Source organism: Pleurodeles waltl, chromosome 1_2, assembly GCF_031143425.1.
Source record: "Pleurodeles waltl isolate 20211129_DDA chromosome 1_2, aPleWal1.hap1.20221129, whole genome shotgun sequence".
Taxonomy (NCBI): domain Eukaryota; kingdom Metazoa; phylum Chordata; class Amphibia; order Caudata; family Salamandridae; genus Pleurodeles; species Pleurodeles waltl.
The window spans coordinates 170,925,925-170,946,919 of record NC_090437.1 but is presented as its reverse complement, the minus strand read 5'-3'; the positions used below and the strand labels follow the sequence as shown (position 1 = coordinate 170,946,919).

Genomic DNA, 20,995 nt, shown 5'->3' with positions numbered 1-20,995 from the left:
TGCGGCCAATATGACTGAGTCCTGCGGCAGATCCGTTCTGAGAAATAAAGGATCTTGTTCAGGCGCTTTATATTTTTTTAAAATCCTAGCAGGAGCCGATTTGAGGGTGGCTGGCGCTAAAAAGGTGTCCATGGCTGGTTGCAACAGACCAGGCACTAGCGGCAGTAGCTTTTTCGAAACCACTCTATGCTGTAGAGTCTCAAAAATGACGGATGAGGAGGTTGATGGTTCTGGAACCTCTATGTTTAGCTTCTGTGCTCCCCTGACAAGCACCTCATTAAAAGTAGTGATGTTGTCCACCAGTGAAACCCTAGCTGGTGGAGAATCTGTTAAGGTGGGGGAGTATCGTCTGACGGATGACCCTGACGATGACCAAGAGGGCGACCTTCTGTGTCTTGATCGTGACCTAGATCGTCGCTGGGAACGTGACCTGCTGCGAGATGCTGTAGCAGAGCGCCCAGGCCTCGTGGGCGGCTGGCGAGAAGCAGAACGAGCCCGTCCTGCCCGTCGGTGATGGTGTTGTCGGGAGGGAGGCAGTAGGTGAGTACATCCGTGAATACTGCGAGTCCAGGAAGGCCGTTGGTCTATTAAGGCTCTCCAACCATCTTGGTGACAGATTGATGGGTGAGACATGCCCCGACGATGCCGCTCTCGACCGAGATGAACCACTTCTTATGGAGACCACTGGAGATGGAGTGGTCTTATCTGCTGGCGGAAGCCGATGCTCTGCTCCCTGCAAGACAGGTAAAACCTGCATCGACAGCCGTAATGACGTTGAAGGGAGCGCCGCCGGTTGTTCCTGTCTCGACATTGAGTGTCTTGACGTCGAACTGCGATCTCTGGACCGAGGCCTGCTCGCCGTCGTGTGCCTCGACGCCGAGCGATGGGCAGCCGACGGCGGATGTCCTCGCTCTCGCCGTTGGGGCGATTTCGACGTCGTCTTTCTTGACGTCGAGGGGTGCGAGGCCTTCAGCGGCGAATAGGCACGCCGGTGATGGCTCGACGTCGATCGGTGGGTTGCCGTCGACGGAGATCTACCCCTGCGGTGGCCATGTTCCCTCGACGTCGTATCCTTCGACGTCGGTCGTGTCGCCGTCATCGGCGATCTATGGCGGTGAGATGGTGGCAGCGACGACGTAGACGGGGAACAAACAGGTATCTTCCTACCTGCTGACGTCGATCTAGCCTGTCTCTCCTGAGAGTGGCTTGTTGGCTGCCTGGGAAGCGAAGAGGATGATGTTTTCTGCCTCTCGTGAAGCCCATGAAGCCTGATCTTTTCCCTGTCCTTCAGAGTCCTCTTTGACATGTTCTTGCAGTGTTTGCAAGTGTCAGGGCAGTGCCTCTGAGGCAAGCAGACAATACAGAGAGTGTGTGGATCTGACTGGGCCTTCTTCTTCCCACAGGAAGGGCATTTCACAAAATGTGAAGGCATTTTTCAGTCAGGAAAAAACTTCCAGACTCAGACAATGATGTTAGATGTCGAGTAAAGTAGGAAAAAACGCTTTTCTATAGTATTTTTCTAAGAAAAACTCAGAAAGACTGAGAGCTCAATGCTCCAGGATCCTTTCAGAAGAAGCCGGAAAAAAGAACTGACCTAACTGTGAACCAACTGTCACCTCTCCTTCACCTCTGAGGCATGGTGGGATACTGGAGGTGCTCAGGGTCTTAAAGGCACGGTGCCAAAGTTTTTATGGTTCTCCTGTGTTAACCTTCATGCAGCCTATTGGCTAAGAATGCTCCATTGTTTTTCAATGTAGTTTTTTCTCTTTTTCTCTGATGATTACTACTGCTTATTCCCCTAGGCCCAGTTTTGGGGTTTTGGTTGAAATATCTTTTCTCTTATTGTAATTTTGTAAAGAATAAAAAAAAAAAAACTATATATCTTTTTCGTGCATATTTCATACTTTATATGTGTGTATTTTATATATGCTCCGGGGTCCCCGCACAAAGGCGGGAATATTCAGTGTTTATGACTATTGATGAGGATCCACTGGAAGAGAACAGACATTTTCAGGTGTTACATCATCCTTTCCACTGCAATGTTAGCATTTCAAGTTCAGTAACATTGGTTAAACATTAACAAATAACAGACCGCAGGAGGGCAGGGAAGGGCGGTGAATGAGCCATACAGTAGGAACTGCCCACATGGTGTCAATGTTAGGCAGAAGTCGTCTTCATCACTGAGGGTTGAACCCACATTGTACCTTTAACTCTTCTCTTGGGCCTCTTCACCTTAATTTAAGGGTCAGTTTTTAACGGAGATATGAGGTTGGTAAACCTCGTGATCACACCCCCATGTTCCCCTTTGGCCTGTGGCAACTCACTATCACAGATGTAATTTACAGGTAACTGTAAGGAAACAGCTAAATTTTCCAGCCAACCGACCCGCTTCAGTCAAAGGTAACCATGACCATTAAGTGGTTCTTCTGCCATCCTATGGACATTCATTATGCTGCAGGTTGTACCTTCCAGATATTGCACTGTGAAAAGTAAATGTTCTATTATCAGTGTCTTTTGGCACAGGTATCCCAGAGTGCAGACACTGGTACCATCTTCACTAAGGCATCCTAGAAGTACTTTTTAGAACCCGCATGAACCAACTTCTGAATTGCAAGTCACCTCCCAACTAAGGGACACAACGGAAAACTACCCCTTCCTCTTCTGGTCCAGAGAAGCCCTAACTCTAGCCTTTATATCCCTCTTTGTTCTTTATACCCCGAAGCTACTGGAGGCCAGTTGGTCTGATTAGAAGAATCTTTTCCTGCCATTCAATACAAGTTGCTAGAAAAAAAAAGGCCGAAGTCCTCTCCTTTAAGAGACAGCGGATTCCTCTGCTTCTGATCTTCACCAAGTCCAGCTGAGTCCTAAGCTAAGAAGCTGGCTGTGGGAAGATTTTTTAACAGTTGTAATGTGTCAGTAACTGGTGCTAAGTCACAACCCATTCCAAAGAAAATTCCCACAATCCTGACAGGTCAGATTTGCTTTTACTGCAAATAATCACAGAACACCCTGCCATGGTGATGTCTTAAGAAGGCAAAATCCCTATGTCAGTGTGCAGAACACTGAATTCTCTCCCAGTGCCATTTTTGTGTAATGAAGCTACCTCGGAAAACCAACCTGGGCTGATTCTGAGCTGGTGTCCCCTCCTGTGGTGTGCAGAGAGATACTGACCAAGAACAGAGAAGCTTTAAAGGCAACACTAACATCACAACACTTTTTACCATACACATGCTAATCTGGAAGGCTCCTAGTCGTTCTCTGTAATGGCCATAAATTGCCTCTCCGACATTCAAGGTTACGCAGCCAGTAATTACATCTCTCTGCCTTCCTGCCAACAGGCTAATGCCGTTTCTACCTTCCCGGAAAGATAGTTCACAATTGTTCAAAGATTTAATTACTGTCTGGGGAGAAGTGAGAACCTGGCAGAGTTTCATTAACTGCTGCCCTTGTTGTCAGCAAGACACAAATCAGTTTTCCTAAAATTATCTTTGCAGTATATGTAGCAAGATATGCATTCAGATACGTATTGCAACAGTGTGTAGATGATTTTTGTAAGAGTTTTCTAATCTGATTTATGGACATGATAACATCTGTCCAAAGGTAGGCTTTTACTATAAGAAAGAGCTATCACAGTATCGCTGCAAAATAGCAGGTGTATCCTGTCAAAGCGGCTATACATCAGACTCAATATTTACCACGTCCCGGTTTTGCATAATATGCACCCAGTCTAGTCGTTTCAATGTTGCAGAGGAGTGACTCAGCTAAAGTTAAAAGTTGGCTGGTAGGCCAGAACTTCTTTGTTGAGGGCTGATGCTGTTTTTAGGCTAAAGCTATTTGGCACCTTACCCACATGCAGCACTGTGAGGGACAACAACCCAGCAAGAAATAGCGAGGGACATGATGCAGGACTACGAGACGTTTACAGAAACGTGTGATAGTAAGTAAATGTCTAAACATGGCCATTTGCAGCGGACTGAAAGAGGTAAACATACCAGATGCTGCTGAAAGAAGACACGCGTGCTGACCAAGTGTTTTACTAAAGTGACTGTTAACTCACCAGGCAACCTCTTGTTTTCTCTTCTTTCAAAGCATCGCAAGCCCAAACCATGATTCTCTTCCTCTTTATTTAGTTCAAATGAAACAGCTGCTTCGATGGTCTCATGTTCTGTGTTTAAGGAAACAATTAAAAAAATAAACAACATTCAAGATGGCAGTGGCATCTGAAGTTTCACCATTCTAAATAAACCTGAATATTGTTATGTATGATATTTATGACCCTGAAGAATAAACCAAGTTAGGAATGAATGGAGTCACTCATGTGCCATGATCACTCCACCGCATGCGTTCACCCCTCCTCTTTTCTGCTGAATGTTTTACTCATATACTTATCTGATATTTTCAGCCACTCTGTGTAGAACAAACTAAATGAAATACCGTAAATTCTTGTAGCCCGGGAACATCTTGGCTTATGTGCAATAAAGTAATTAACTGAACAGAAGGAAACATTTCTGAAAAAATACATCATCCCATTATAGTCGTATTTACATCAAGAAAATTCGTTTACATGATTATGGGATAATGCTAGCTCGACAACTTGACCCTGGTAAAAGATTAAGGCTGTACCACATGGTAAGCTAATAAGTAAACTGGGACAAATAAACTAGGAAGTAGAAATGAAGTCATGAATAAATGTGATTAGCCCATCTTTAAATGGTAAATATAGACAGGGAGAAAGTTCCAAAGGAAGCCATTACGTACTTGAAACATTCTTCTGAATTAACAAAAGTATATTGCGTTAAAAATGTGTAATTCGTAAACCTTCAAAGTATCATTGGCTACTTCTTCAGATTACGACTGATTTAGAGGGAGTAATCCAAAGGTATATTGTACAGGCTGTATATGTTACAAAATAAGATAAAGGCCAAGGAACAAAGGAAAACAGAAAAGACAGGCAAAATAAATTCAGACACATACCAAGATGGGCTGGTTTAAACAGTTTAAGATTAAACTTGCATTAAATCACGTACGTAGGTTGGAACTATACAGAAGCAATTTGATTAGACCAGTTGATAACAGTACCCATTTGTTTACATCACCCAAGCATATCACCTGCATAGGGACCCTTAGTCGACGTAGAGTCTCCAAGGGACCCTTTCAGATACCACCAGCATTGCAGAGAGACCCATACACATTCACTTTGCCTGAACCTTGCCTAGAGGTCAAAGATGCCATAACACGACTGAAACACAGCACACACTGAACGTAATGGGATAAACACAGCATTAACACGTGAAGTCGTTTCAATCATTTAAAAATACAATTTACAGAAAGGCGATTATGAGATTATAGCAAAAAAATAATAAGTGTGTAAGTACTTTAGGCAAAAGGTTGTAGGAAGAAAGACAACTGTTTGAGAAAAAATAACATAATATGGACCTTAAACCTTAAAGCCCCAAATATAGAGCAAGAAAGTGTCAAGAAAAAGAATTGCTAGGAACGCTAGCATCGTAAAACACCCGGGGAGATCAACGAGTTACAAACCCAAACTGTAGGTAGGCAACATGTAGCACTATAAATATTGACTGGGTTAGGCTAATTTATTTTTTTACACATATCAATAAATACACATCTCTGAGCATGGCTGTGAAATAACACAGCATTTTATAGGCTATATTCAGAGACATGTAGCAATGTAAACAAAACCACTAATTAATAATGGAAGACAAAGCAATCTACTGCTGGAAATGAGGAGTGACCAACACTTAAATGAACGTAATAATAATAATGACTTTCTTTTAAATTGTGTTAATCACTGCACTTTTGTAATTGTGTAGCACTGTACATAATGGAAGTAAATAATACTCTTTTGCACGGGCTTGAGTTCAACCTTGGAAGGAACCAAGGCGGTCTCGGCCCTGCTCGATCATGTGACCCGCAGACCACATACAGAACTCCGCACATTAACGAGCAATAAAGACCAGAAAAGCCTTGCATACCTAAGCAGGGTAAACATGTGCAGTGTGCATAAAAAACCGGACAAAATGTTTCCCCAAAAAAAAAGCGAAGCCAGCTGGAACATAACTACACTCAGCTGAGATTGCCTGTTGTTCTCCAGTTCTCATTCTTCTAGGAGCTACATTATACACAACTAGCACCGCGGCACCACGCCATGGTTCATCCATACTTGAGGGGTCGGGGTCAGTGATGTTCCCCTGCCGGTTAACTGAAATTGTCTTTCTCGCATCCTTTCAGTGTGAATGCGCTGGCGCTGAAGGGAGGCATAATGAAGGCTGCCTGGCCGCAAACCGGTGCAGCTCACTGCAATGGTGCTGGGGCACTGTTCAGAGTGGGGGTGCCGCCATCAACGTTACATCACTTAAATCACAGGGACTGTGAAAAATCCAAGCGCCACAGTGTAGTACGGGAATGGTATTAGCCAGTGGTACATTTTGGAGCACACTGTTAAACATACATTACTAAAGCATGCTGTGTATAGGACACTTTCATTTACAGGAAGCACATTTTACATTGAAATGGCCACAGATGCAGTTTTACTAGCTGAATTATGTAATACACACTCTCATGGAAATCTGCATCACTACTGCGAACGATACACTTTCTTTGGAAACTGTCCCCCGAGGAAGGGATAAGCCTGGTGACTCGAGAAGTATCTAGGCAACTTGCATCTTAAAACTCATCATACCAGCTGTCATCGGTATTTGTTTAAGCAAGTTTTCTCCCTTGTCATAATGCTCACTACCGGAATCTGTGCCCCAATGACTGTGGATGATCTGGGCCCTTCCTTGAGGCAAAGGTTGTGTATCAAAGTCCAAAGGGTTGTCGGAAACCTGCGGCCCAGTGGGATCGGAGTACAGCCTCGGACGAAGAGGAACCGGCGTCAGCCCGGAACTGGAGAACGTATTTGTTAGCCTTCGTGGTCCAGCATAGTCATCGAGGTTGATGCTCCAGGGTCTGGTGCGGGTTGTGCTGTCAAAACCAATATCATCATTGAAGCTAATGCGGGGCCTCAAAAGGATCCAGAGGTTCGAGTACGAACTCAGAGCTTTCCAGGTCGAGGTTCTTGTGGTTCCCTGGGGCTCAGATGCGTGCTAGAGAGAGACATCATGCAGAAGAAACGCAGCAGAGCTTTGCTGAACACATGGGTCTGCTCAAAGGCACGTCGAGGGACACAGAAATGTGGGTTTTCCGGGCAAAAGTCGAAATCTGTTCGTTAAGGATCAAGTTCGGGAGAGAGACACGTTTACGTGCTCACTCCTTCTCCGGAGTTCAAAAGTTAGGGACTTGGACTTCCAGTGCTTTTTTTTGGACTTACCCGAGGACCTCACTCACAATGAAGATCTGCTGTGGGAAAGGGACAGTAACTTGGGCCCTCGGATTCATCAAACAGCAGTTGCTAAAGGTCTTCGAGTCGCGTTCCCACTCCAAGCACCGAAGACAAATCTAACCGGGATCTGTCACAGACGTTTGTTTGCAATGAGCCAAACAAAGTTTGAACCCTGTGGTTTCAGGGGGTGACATTTCCACTGCACAATTTGTAGGAAACTATCTTGTGAAGGATGTAGAGTAATGAAAGACAAATTCTTCACAGGCGAAGCGTGATAAATAATTCCAGTGCAAGGTTTAATGAGGGATCCAACACAGGCAAAGAAGCGACTGAACAAGATGAAAGTCAGCCTCCAACTGCTCCACAACAGAATACAGAACCTTAACATAGGAGTTCTGTTAATGGAACGGAATGGAACTAACAGAGTTAAATACTAACAAAAGGTAAAAGAGAAAAGAGGCAATAAGCACAGGCAAATACAAATAATACATGAATACAAATAAATAGCAAATAATAATAAATATCAATGCTACAAAGGAACAAGAGGTAGCTCCTTGTCTGCATCTGGAGACACGAAAAGGAAGGAACTGATGTCCGCGTGCATGGGAGACGCACATACGCTGCTCCACACGTCACTTCAGGAGTGGAACGTCGGCGGGGAGCCGCAGGACGACGCCTACTGGCAAGCGGGGGTAATGTTAACTATTTTCCAGATTCAATCTGAAGGCCTGGGCAATCTACAGCTATCAAGGCAATTAAAGGGCCGGAACAGCTGCTGAATTTGCACTTGGGGGACTTTCTCTACAAAGCTACAGAGAAATGCCAAGTTAAATATCAAATGGTAATTAGTATAAACCGCAAGTTCATTTTTAAACTGCCCCCTACACACTCTCTTCCTCGGTGCTCTTCCAACCAAGGCTAAGGTTGCATTCTGCCTTCAATGACAGTGGATAAAGCGGATACTTTGTTTTCTTGTACTTTACTCCGTAATTGCGTCAATGTGTACAATGTATTAAACTGAATAATAACGGGCAGTTAAAAACTCAGAATAATCTCTCCCACAGGAAATGGTGCATCACTGACAAATAAAAAAAAATCAACCCAACTCTACAGTATGTTCAATTTATTTAACATGGGGATAGCTAGACATTGTAGTGGCTGTCCCCAGTTCGCTGTGTGGAACTTTTGTGATTTAATTAATATGATTATCTGGATGTTAAAAGAAAGTATGCTTTGGTTAGGTTTAGAAAATGCACATCTGTGACTACTCTGCTAATTCAGATTTGGAAGCTATTTCCTTTCCTTTTACATGTAGTATACAATATATTTTTAGAAACTTTGTAAATCTACCAGAATCTAAAGGCCAGTGGTGCCATTTTCTTTGATGTCCGTGGGTCAAAACTCATGTGAAGTCACTTGCTGTAATACAACAGAGACGTCAAAGGTCCGACAATCATCTTCTGCTGCACTAGCTACTTTACTGAAATGGCTCCAGTATATCTAAGCTGAGATGAATAAACTATTAATTCCTAACAACAACATAATAATACAAAGGTTTGGTTAATGTACCTGAGTGCAAACCAATACTCCTTTCATCACTTCGTGAGTCTTGATCATCCATAAATATGTCTTCTTGTTCATGCTCCCTCTTTGAAATGATGCCAGTCCCAACAGACGATAATCCTGTTGGATAAAGCAAAAATGGTTGATTGAATTTTAAATACTGACTTTAGTTTTAAAGTAACAAAGGCATTTCTTCTATGATGAGCAATACATTAAAAAGTATGTGTTGACTACTATAGTAATCAATTAGCTCTTTGGTGGATAAAGGTTTTGAGCCTAGCCAGGAGTTATGTTTTTAATTGGTCTTTATTGAATTTCTTGTTATATCATCTTACATACCGACCCACGTCTCACTGCACTCATAGTACATCACATATAAACATCAGATTACAAAGTTGTATAAGTCTAGCATATGCGGTCCATGCAATCACTGCATTGTCAGACCAGACACAACTAGCTATGCATATCCGAAACCAAATTAACAAACCCCAAGTAACATAAATGGAACACATTCACACGTTTTCCAGTCATTTATTAGTGCATACTGCAGGGTTGGAACTTTTACCAAAATGTTAACTATTCATGGGCAGTATGAGATCATATCCAATACCCTTAGGTATGATGTCTTCACCTATTCATATCAAAATACGTAACAAGTCAATCTAGGGCAGTTTTTCGTCCAAACTGTGTGCCTTAGCCTTTATTGAACTGTCCCTGCTCAGCCCTACTGCCAACCTGTTAACCAGTGTGCATATGTGCTCTTGCCTGTGCTTGTGCATATTTATGTACTTCAGCACGCCATCTCCTGCAATTCTGTACCTGTGGTGATCTCCATCTCATGGATTTGACTCTCTTCACAAGGGCCACAGCTTTGGAACGGACTGAGAATCTGCCTACCAATCCAGTTGCTGATGTGCTCTACTTTTGTATCCCAATAACACTGTCTCCTATGATATGCCCACACCATGTGGGCCCATTCTTTATCTAACAAACCCTTACTCAGGTCAACTTTCAATTTGGATTTCAGGGCGGTAAGGTCTGTTCTGGCTTCTTCTGATGGTTTAGTACAATCTGACTATTATTTGGTGATGTTTACCCCCATATAATGAGCATATCCAATGGTTTATCTGCATCAAGCTCCAATATTCTAATCCCTGAAGTGCTTAACCGCTTTCGCTTGGAGTGCATATATAAGGAACTGATTTACTGGGATGATATATGCCTTATTTAACTCAACAAGCTACTTGGGTGTGTCCTTGTCAAATATGTGTCCCACTGTACTGACCCATCTTTCCACCACCTGCTAGAAACAGTGCAATTCCAAAAGTGGCATCTCTGGACCATAAGGCACATTGCCTGCACCCTTCCTTAGGCAGCAATTCCAGCAATACTTTGCTATCTTAAGAAGAACAGAAGCCGACCTCAGCGATGTATATGTGTGTTAATTAAATACTCGCTAATGTCCAAAAGTGTAAGTTCCTCTTATATGTCTACCAGTTCTGATTCTGCCCGGAGCTCAAACAGGACACCAAGCATTGTAACTGTGCTATCATTTAGTGGTATTCAAAATCAGGAGTGGCTAGCGAGTTTGCATCTATAGGCAGGTATAGGTTATTTAATTCCACCTGTTGTCACCTTGCACCCTAGATTAGATCCGTCTGTATCATTATCAGATACTTGAAGAAAGCCCTCTGAAGTTGCAAATGTAGAGGAACCTTGGATTCAGTACCATCTTAGACAATGATATGCGTCCTATCTCCGACAGGGGAAGCTTGATCCAGAATGCCATAGTTGGTTGCTAGATATGAGCACTCTTCCAAAGTTCCCAAGGGTAGTGTAGTCTGCCTATAACTAAAGCACTTCCATGTACCTTCTTCCTCTATGTCCAGCATAAAATGAAAATGTTGCCATTTAGCATCCTAATTTAAGGCTGCGGTGCTAATTACAATAGAATGCAACTTGCACCGTCCCACCATTAGAGTTTCTGGCTAACACAATTCCCCCCAAAAAGATACAATACAGCCATGGAGGAGTAACGAGTCCGGGTGCATTGAAGGAGTTGGAAACTGTCAAGAGAGTGCATGAGCTACAGTGGTCAGATATTGCCTGAGGGAGCTTAACCCGCCGAACAAGCTTCATACTTTACTCCCGAGCTCTGTAAATTACAGGTGCTGTTATTATGCAATCTTACTGATACTCAGTTTGTCTCCTTTCACCTAGATGAAGTAAAACTCGAGACATGAAATTCACAGCAAGTTTCGGCGGTGAGCGTTCAACTCATCAAGCCAGCCTACAGCCAAGCGTATGCACCTCTTTGTAGGATGTTTTGTAATGCTCAACTTTGCTGTTTGGGGTGCTTACAAAAACCTAGACTAAATGAGCCACTCACTGACAGACCTAGGAAATTTGTGGGCCCGGGCAAAATGTGTTCTGACTTGCAGTGTCTTTGCTTTTTGAAGTGGAGGACGATCTTGCCACTCCAGACTTAAACAGCACAAAACAAAGACCTCTGTGGGTCAGAAATTGGGTTACAATATGAGTCCATGCCACAAGGACAATTTGTTTCTAGTCTTGAGATTTCATAAGCCACAGGAGTGCATTCTGGGTCTTGTAGTTGGGAGTTAGTTGTTCTGTTGGACCCATTGAAAGATCACACGTAGAACAAGGATATGTAAAATGAAAATTCAAGGTTTGGAAAATGTGGTTCTCACAACATGACTCATATAGTTACTCAGGCGCAAAGAACTAAAGGAAAAAGAGTGAAAGGGGTGTAAATGCCATATATACCTGAACTACTTGGAATCAATACCTCACGGCACATTATTTGCAGCATGTTTCGTTATCTTCCGGTACCCCTGAGGCGCATAGAGTAGAATTGTAACAACTGTAAGCGATTCTTTAGTCACAAGTCACTCTGCCCTGTAAACAGTGTCACGTAAACTTTAAAAATACAAACGGCCTCGTTCGGGGTCATCGGGCAGCTGTAGTGAACTGCTTTATTCCTGCTGGTGGCTGACAGGTGACCAGATACAACCTGTCTGTGGCTCACAGCTCGAGCACGGGTGAGGATTCCCTGCAATGACATCCACACTGCAAACAAAAATCAACAGCAGCTCTGGAAAGGCAAAGCGCAATGGGGCCTGTCCTTGACATCTCTAAATGCACAACAACATCGACCAGAGAACTCACACTGGGCGCCTCGGCAACACCAGCCCACAGAAGAGCACAGCGTGCATTGCGGCCAACCGCTACCAGAGGGCAAGGTGGCACTGAAACACCGAATGATTGTAACCTGGGACACATCCACCACATATGCAAAACATCACCATATTGACCACAACCTCTCCAACACAGCCCATCTGCTGTTTCATAGACTGACTTATAGCTGTATCACCTGTCTCAGTAATAGAGAACACAAAAAATGTAACTCTGTCCAATTCGCTAAATAGCAATGAAGGCCCTCCCTTGCATTACCCGTTTACTGGAGCATGTCATCTGAGTATAGCGAGATTGCATGTATGTAACCACTCACCTCTGTCCCAAACTGCTCACCTGACACGCCAAGGGTTCCTTTGCCAACACAAATAGCAGCTGTGACAGTAGGCAGGCCTGTCTTGTCCTCTGCTGCAAAAGCTGAGGTCAGGTCAGATATCGTTTTATCAGAGGTGAGCTGTGGGAGCCACGTATAGCGACTGCACCCACTTCAACTTGTTTTTACTGAAACCAGTGTTTCACAGCACTGCTTTGAGAAATCCCCAGTCTAGGGCATCAAATGTTTTCTCTATATTAACGGAGGCCACTGATGCCCATTTTGCCTACTGTGGGATATGCCTTTTAGCATCCTCAGCTAGATAGATCAGAAGTGTAATCCTCAGTATATCTGCACCATCAATTTTCATTTTCAACTAATTAAGGGACACGATCAGCTACATCAGGCACCATTTGGGACATCCTTATTGCAGGTTTTTTTATGATCAGCTCTTAACAAGCTTAAGTCCAATGCAGCCGAGTTGATCTGTTTTTCCAGGACTGACTTGGTGCCTGTAATGGCCTGTGGAATTTAAATAGAGTTTGTCTACACTGTCTGTACGTGTTGGGATGGTACTCGAGTGAACTAGCTCCCATCTCGGCTTGTCAGGCTGCAAACCTAGTGCAATCTGGCACATTTTGACCTTGGACTTTTTTAAACATAGTTTGCTGAGGCTTAGTTGACAGTGTATCTAACTCTGGAAGTCAGTCCATTGGTATGTTCTGTTCACATCGCTCAGGTGTGTTTTTGCACTTCACTTTTCACCTCTTGTGCCTCTATATTCCAGCATGTCATTTTTTGTTTGCTTCTGAATGAACTGTTTATTAGAGTTAGCCACCCAGAAAGGCAATCGACATACACAGCTTTTGACCACAGCCACAGGCCGTTCGTGTACGGGAAAGCAAGCAAACAGCATAAACCAATGTATCCCTATAAAACAGCCGCTCCCTCCAACCCCCTGCATAAGATACTACTCTACAAATCCGCTGCCTTCCAGCAATCCTTTCGGGGCTGATGGAGAGGTTCATGAGCCCTACACCCTAGTGCCAGGCGTCGGTAGCCAATTCAGTAGGTGAGGGCGAAGGTGGGATCAAATGCAACTGCCGAAGATATTTCGGGCAAGCCAACTCACTGATTTCAGTAGCGAGAATGTTAATGAAGGAAGCCCACAGCTCTTGGTGGGTTATCTTGTTTTGACTCTGTTGCCAAAGGCAGTTTCTCCATTCCCAAAATGTACCACAACTTATGCAACCAAGCTGTATACTCAGGAGCTTTGTCGCAGGCCCATATGGAAAGTTCAGCCTGGTGAGCGGCGCAGAAAGCCAGTGCCATATGTCTCCCTCTCATCTACTTTAATGCGTTTGACAACTTGTTAGAGAGCCCGAGAACGGTATATGCGGTAAATCTCGGGACTTGGGAGTTAAAAGCCTTGCCTAAATCAGCCAGTACTTCCCCCAGCACCTGCCCAACTTTGGGAAGTGCCAAAGTAGATGCAGTAAAGTACCCGTCCCTCCACAGTCCCTCTCCGGCACCACTTCTGAATGCGGGCAGGAATGAGGTACCAACATGAGTCTATTTTGTAGGCCACTTTCGTGCTAACCATATTATGTACAGTGTGCTTTGTTCTATAATAGATCTCTTCCCAGTCTTTGAGGGTGAATGTTTGGCCTAGTTCAACTTCTCACCTCTTCTGTCCCTAAATTTTGTCATGTAAGGGCACTTGAGCAAGCAGCGTGAAAATCTCTGTGATGAGGAGCTTGTCATCGCACTGAAGAAATAGCCACCTCTCGAAAAGCGTCAAGGGCCATTCAGCATGCGGTTAAACCAAAGGGCGCATTACCCTGTGCTAAACTTTTAAGTATTAGCCAAAGTGAGGGGGGCTTGGTCCAATAAAGAGCAACACACACAACTGCAACAAGAGTTTGCAATGTGGGGGAGGATAGGTAGTAATTAATACAGGTATACGTTGTGTGGGCTGCGGAGGAGAATGCGTAACCCTTAGGAGCAGGATGGAGTTAGCTCCATACTTCATTTAAGCCACAATCTTGTAACCCCCTTAGCTTTCCTGCAGAGAGTGCCCCTGTTTGGTCAAAACATTGGCCTGACCTGTAGATGTCATTGTGCATAACAAGGTTTAGGTCCCCCCACCAGTATGGCTGCATCAGGTGATTGCAATATCTGTGTTAAAGATCCTTCGATAAATTGTTCCCGCTGATCGTTCGAGGCATAAAGGGAGGCAATCGTTGCTAGAAGATACCCCAATAGCATCTGACGGGGGATCGATCTCTGCCAACTTACTCACCACCTCCCCCAGAAAGGTGGTTGAAAGCACTAATGCCACTCGCCCTTTATTGCGGGCCCGAGGACCAATACTCTCGGGGGAACCAAAGGGACCTCATCCTTTATTCATCCCTGGTTAGCAGGCGTGTCTCCTGAAGAAGGCAGACGTCAGTGCCTCTTTGCTCCATAAGGGATAAAACTGCAACTCACTTGGTCTGGTTATTTTAGCCCCTCTCACTAAGGTGGATGAGTTTGACATCCATACCGTGAGCTCATAAAGGCAGTGGTAAGGATAACCCAGCTAGGAACCCTCCCACTGCAGGGAACAGGGAAAGTCAGGGAGTGGCATCTCTGGAGCCCCTACAGGTAGATGCATTGCAGTGCAGGTGCTGGCCATAAGAGGAGGGAGTAACACATATACTCCAAACAAAACAAACAAACAATGCTAAACAAAGGTCCATTAACAATGTTGAACAGCAGACCATGCGTGAGCCGAATTGGCAAGTGATGAGTAGCATCCTGGAAGCAAGAGAGCAAGGACATTCCCCTGCAGCCGCGGTTCATGTCTTTAGAGGAAGGACCCCCCCCCCTCCACAGCTGAGCAATATAAATGAGCCGGGTGTCAGAAGTTCTGTAAAGTCATATAGAGACATTGCTTGTTTTGGAAGACAACTTATCCAACACAGCTAGGCACTCCTGTGTGGTTTCTTTTGGGCCAGGGAAGGAATGCCTTTTTCAGTTTCGACACTTTCTATCAAGGGGACTGATGTGGGGGGGAGCCCAAGGGGATCCTGCCGAAGAGTGAGAGAGAGACTCTCCCTGCATACCCAGGAGATGGCAGGCCTCATCAAGCCTTTTGAGTTGGTGATGTTGGCCCTCCAATCGGAAAACGAGCCGAAAAGGATGCCCCCATCCGCACAAGATCTCATTGGATCATAGGAATTCGGTGACAGGTTTAAAGTCTCTGCATCATTTGAGGGTGAGCACTGCAATGTCTTTGTCTTGGAAAAGCGACAATTTATGTCCCTTAAATTGGAGGGGATGCAAGCTTCTGGCTTTTTTTAAAGGATTTCTTCCTTTACCTGAAAGTCATAAATAAATGGCAGGATATCCAGGGGTCTTGCAGTGCCCCCTGTCCCGGATAGACCCTGTCAAGCTGCAAGATGGTGTCTTCTGTGCAGCCAAGGGTGAAGTGAAACAGCACCTGGATGTCGCTCTGGATGTCTGCTCCCTCAGCATCCACCGGGACCCCTCGCAGGCAGATGTTACTGCGTCGAGATGTGTTTTCTAGGTCCTCTACATGGGGCTGGAGTACAGCCTAATGTTCCTGTAGGCAGAGAACCACCTGCTGCAGCATCTCCACCTCCTTACCCCTGACCTGTTCACTGTCTACTAATGGAGACACTCTATCTCCCATGGAACTCAGATCCTGTTGTACCTCCTTCAGGTCTTGAGACAAGTCCCACTGGAGCTCCTGTATGCCTGCCTTAAGGGAATCAATCAGGGAGGCGAGAAATGCTTGTGTCACTGAAGGGGGTGGGGGATGGGGGGGGGCGAGTCCTGGTCCGCCCCATTTGTCAAAGTCGCCTGTTGGGGTGTCTGCGTGCCCGGCGCAGGCTCCCTGGTAGTGAGGGGAGTGAAGCGCGGAAGCATGTTATGCACTGAAGCCTCTCTCCTACCTGTGGTGGCCACCATGTTGGGATGAGGTGGGAGCAAGCACACCAACATCAAGCCAGACCGTATATGTGCCAGTGAAAAGAAGGGGCTAGGAGCCAATCCCAAACTGATCCCAAGGTGGATGCGTTCGCAGGCACCGTGTGATGGGGGTAATAAATCAGCGTCTACCCACTTTAACGGCTGTAAGGGTGTCAAAGGTGCACAAGGAGAGGCGGGGCGAGTCACACAAGGGGCACCAGACGCAATGTTCAAGCAGGGATGGTGGAGCACCCCATGAGGTATGTCCACTGAGGCCCTCCCAATCCTCGTACTCCCAATTGCAACATGTGCCCCTTTGCCCACCTTACGATAGCGAACCAGTGCCATCAGGGTCAAGCCAGTCGGTCCCTCAGTATTATGCTATCCATTGATGAAAGCCATAGGAAAATGTATTGGAGGATTGAGGTCATAGGGCTCAGCTCATCCCAGAGTGAGCAGCCGACGTGGCATGGGGCAGCCCACTCACAATTACAGACCTCAGCAAGTTACACTGTCCCAGGTGGAGGCAATGGTGGTGACACAGGTAGGCCCAAAGTTCAGAGACCTAAGGGGGAGCAGCCTTGTGACAAAGGGTCACTCAATTTCACTCCACACCCCCGCACAGTGCCTTGGTTCTCAGGGGGGTGCTCTCATATCAGCAGTGGCGTCGGCAATCGAAAGAGAGGCCTGCCATGAAAGGCACCGGTCCAGGTGCGCCCAGCGGAGGTGGGTCACCAGGCCCTAAAGTATGCTAGCCCCCTGCAGAAGGCAGCTGCTGGACTGGAGAGCGCCCAAGGGCTGAGGCAGATTTCAGTTTGGGATGCGCAAGCCACTGCGTCTAAGAACTGCCGGTCTCCCCCAGCACAAATCTGGACACCAACCATACAGGTACAACAAGAAAGTGCTAGGCCCAACAGTATACTGCCCATTCTCGATAACTGCCTCATGGCCACCATTACAATAGTTCACGCCAGCCGTTAAGTCAGAAGTCTGCTACCAACCTGAATGGCCTTGTCGACAACAATGTACTGACAAGGGGTTTCAGAACTCTGCTTAATATTGCATTTGACACACCCGGGGGCGAGCTCATGGAGCGTGTTACCAAGCTGCCATATTGCCCAGCCCCATCACCCCCTTGTCTCCTTTCCTTATCTGAAACCCTCGGTCATCTTCAGAAGGAGGTCGTTGTGCCACAGGTGACAAAGCTCACCGGACAGCTTACCATTGGGGTTTGGAGCTAGTTAGGTAGTTGCAACCTCATATACACCCTATGTCTGTTCACCCTGTTGGCTTATTTCTTTAAAATACTGAGGTAACACTTTCTTGTCCAACCTCAGCCGCTCCTCTGCTGTGTGCAGCACCTTGTCTCTCATGTGGGCCCTGCTGCGCAGTGCACAGATTTCTTACTGATGGACTCAGTATATCAATTTATCATCATTATAGGGCTCAACCCATGTTTCTGAGCTGCTGGATAGTGTTATGCCAGTCGGGACACTCTTCCACTGTTTCAAAGACAGGGAATGGTGCCCACTCCCAGGGCTTATCTCTGGTTGCATGATGTGTCCTACAAAGCATCTTGCTGACTCCCGCTGGTAAGGGCTCAACTGAGTTTCCACGAGAGACTATTTTCTCTTCCTGCTGCTGTCATCACCATATTTCTCTGGGCCTTTTATGGGTAACTTTTTAAATGCTTTGTTAATAGCTGCCACTATTTGTTGTCTGGCCTGCAGCATTCCTTTCTCTCCTATGCGGTACCAAAAGGGCTTTGGGAGCAGCTGACTAGGAGTGTGCAGGGTTTGGGCTACAGTTGGGCTGTACCATGGGGTGCCTTTGGGCAATTTGGGCTACCTGCAGCCATTTTGTGTTAGATAACCTGATGGCTGGTAGGTGCTAGGGAAGGAATACATTTGAACTAAAAATGTTTTTTGAGGCAAGGAGGTAGTTGGGAGGACTCATTGAAGATCAGAAGGTGATGTAGATGGAGCGCTTACTGCGTGAGGCAGGCACCTAGATTTACGGGTGGAGGGCAGGCTGGAGGGCTTTGGCTGTCCGGTTCATTGAGCCTCTGACAGGGTGGCGGCGGTAGTATGGGCCTGTTCCCCACAGTGAAACAGCACAAAAAAGGTGGCAGCAAGTAAGAGGCCTCCAAGGGGCCGCTTATGAGTGCCGTGAGTGGCACTGACAGCACTTATAGGCAGGAAGGGCAGCTCATGAACTGGTGTAACCTCTGGCAGTTGAGTGACGCCTGACAGTGGGGTCATGGTGGGGCCTGCAACAGTGCATGGCCAAAGCGCAATGGTGTGCGGTGGCATCTGCATGGCAGAAGCCCACGGAGTGAGGAACATGACAAAACACGTTAGTGTGGAGAGAGTATGGGCGCTCCCAATTTCAGCAGAGGCAGAGTTAAAGGTGAAGGCTGGTGGAGGCATGCATGCCTAGGTGGCAGCACACGTCTTCTTGAGAGGACGGCGGAGGGGGGTAAAGAACAGGAGGTGGGGTGTGGGGGATGGCGCTTGGATTGCTGACCACATAGAGGGTGGTGGGGAAGATGAGCTTCCGGAGGGGTGAGGCATGGTTGGCAGTTGAGTGGAGTAAGGCACGAGGGAGTTATTGGAGTCTAAGGGAGGTCATACTGAGAAGGGATCATTAGCGGGAGATGTAGGCAGTGTTTTTTCAGGGAGGCTATCATTCAGGGGGAGGCATCCCAGGCAGAGCTGAGGTTCCTGATGGACAAGGGTTCAGAGAGGGTCACTTTGGAGGTCAGAAGTAAGATCGAGTATTAGGACAGGGGTTAAAGTGGCCACTGAACCAGACCTATCCTCTCCTGTTCAAGCTGCAAGGGAAAACGAGGTGGCTGATGGGAGAGCACAGTGTGGCCCAGGTACCTCGAGGGGAAGAGAAGACAGGGTACGGTGCGGCCAGACAGACGAGTTTGTGGGCCATGGTGCTTGCTGACTGAAGACGGTCCAGTAAGGCCTCGTCAGTACATCAGACGTGAAGGTTAAGACCAGCGTCATGCAAACAATTGTACAGGTCAAGACTGCCTGCTCCAGATGAGCAACCAAGTTGGACTGCAGTGCCTGTAAGGGACCATATCGGCCTTACCGCTGCAACCCTACATAAAGGGAGTCAACAGTGGCATGAGCGAGCGAAGCACAGCTTGACGATGGAAGATGAGGATACTGAACATACAATGATAGACTATGTGGAAGATGGCTTGGAGGAAGGGGAGATAGTGGATGGTGCTGTGCCTTTGGAGGCGGAAGCAAGATGCTGCCATCCAAATATGAAAGGGGTGGGTGGGTAACCTTTTTGTGCATATTGTGTTGGAGGTTATGGCAGACAAGCAGGTGGTTTCCAGCAGCACGGAATCACAGAGGTGTGACGGATGCAGGGGTTGGCACAGACATACTGATGCAGGAAGGTAAAATAAAGGGTGGTGTACAGAAGGGGACAAGATGAAAAGAGGGAATGGAGTCAAGTGTGGGTAGAGGTGAAGGTGAGATGGTTGTGGAAGAGTAGCAGGCACCCTCAGAACAGGCGAAGGGGTTTAGGCTAGCTGTAGCACGTTGGAGGGAGGACAAAGAGGCAAGGCAGACAAAGCCTTTGTGGGCACATATGATGCTCTTAGTGAAAGAAAAGACATGGAAGAGGGAAAATGTAGAAAGGTTCACATTGCAGCATCGGGAACTGTGGGCTACTGAGGTGTCGAAAGAAGAGGAATAAAAGTTGTCTAAGAGCCCCTGGGTTGCCAATGACAATCAAGAGTTTGATGGCCGCATTCTTGATAGATGCAAGTGTGTACTGTGAGAAGTTTGCGCAGTGGAGCGTCCCTTTGGAGGTATGCATGGGTGCAGTATGACAACGAGTGACAAGCCAGTAGAGCACTGGACTGGGAGGTAAAGTAGGGATGGCAACACACTATGGGGCCACAGGAATGAGGGAAAGCCATTTTTACGGCTAGCCGTTTGCATATAGTGTATCAGGCCTTTCATGGCTGTCCCACGAGATGGGAGTTGGCGATAACAACAAAGAGCCAAGAGGGCGGGGGTATGCTGGGACTTTATCAAAGGGCTCTGCACAATGGGGTACTGCAAGTTCAAGCATGAATGCTCACAATGTGCCAGAAGATGCGCTCATTTACTGCAAGGTACACATGCACAGCCTGCGCAACAGTCAGGTTACAGAGGGGGATGAAGGGCACAAAGATCTGAGGGGTGGGGGGGATACAGCTCATACACCGGTTCGTCTGCAAAGCTTGGAGAACTGGCTGCAGGTATAAGACCAGGAAGAAGCCAAGGTATTGCAGGACAGGATTCATTGAGGTTTTAAACTGGGGTGTGAAGAGCCTTGCGTAAGAACGGTGGGTGGATAACGTAAAATCCGCAAGGGAGCACAAACAGGTGGTGCATGACAAATTACAAAAAGAAATGGAGGCAGGCAGGATGGTAGGGCTAGTTGCACTTAGCCTAATGATGATTTAGTCCTGTTATCAACTATTGGGATTGTGCCTAAGAAGGAGAAGGGGCAAATTCACCCACAATGTTGTGATTAACTTTTCTTTGTATATCGGCTGCTGGTAA

The 20,995-nt window shown here is 46.3% G+C and overlaps 1 protein-coding gene across 5 annotated transcripts in view; it reads right to left on the bottom strand.

Moving 5' to 3' along the window:
- The window catches only part of LOC138299052 (zinc finger protein 419-like), a 233,787-nt gene that overhangs the window by 26,774 nt on the left and 186,018 nt on the right, over positions 1-20,995 (bottom strand). For all 5 annotated transcript variants that reach the window (XM_069237005.1, XM_069237014.1, XM_069237032.1 and 2 more), the window contains 2 exons: positions 8,915-9,028; positions 4,058-4,165 (listed from right to left, as the gene is read on the bottom strand). In XM_069237005.1, coding sequence (XP_069093106.1) covers positions 4,058-4,165; positions 8,915-9,028 — 222 coding nt within the window. The remainder of the gene's footprint in view (positions 1-4,057; positions 4,166-8,914; positions 9,029-20,995) is intronic.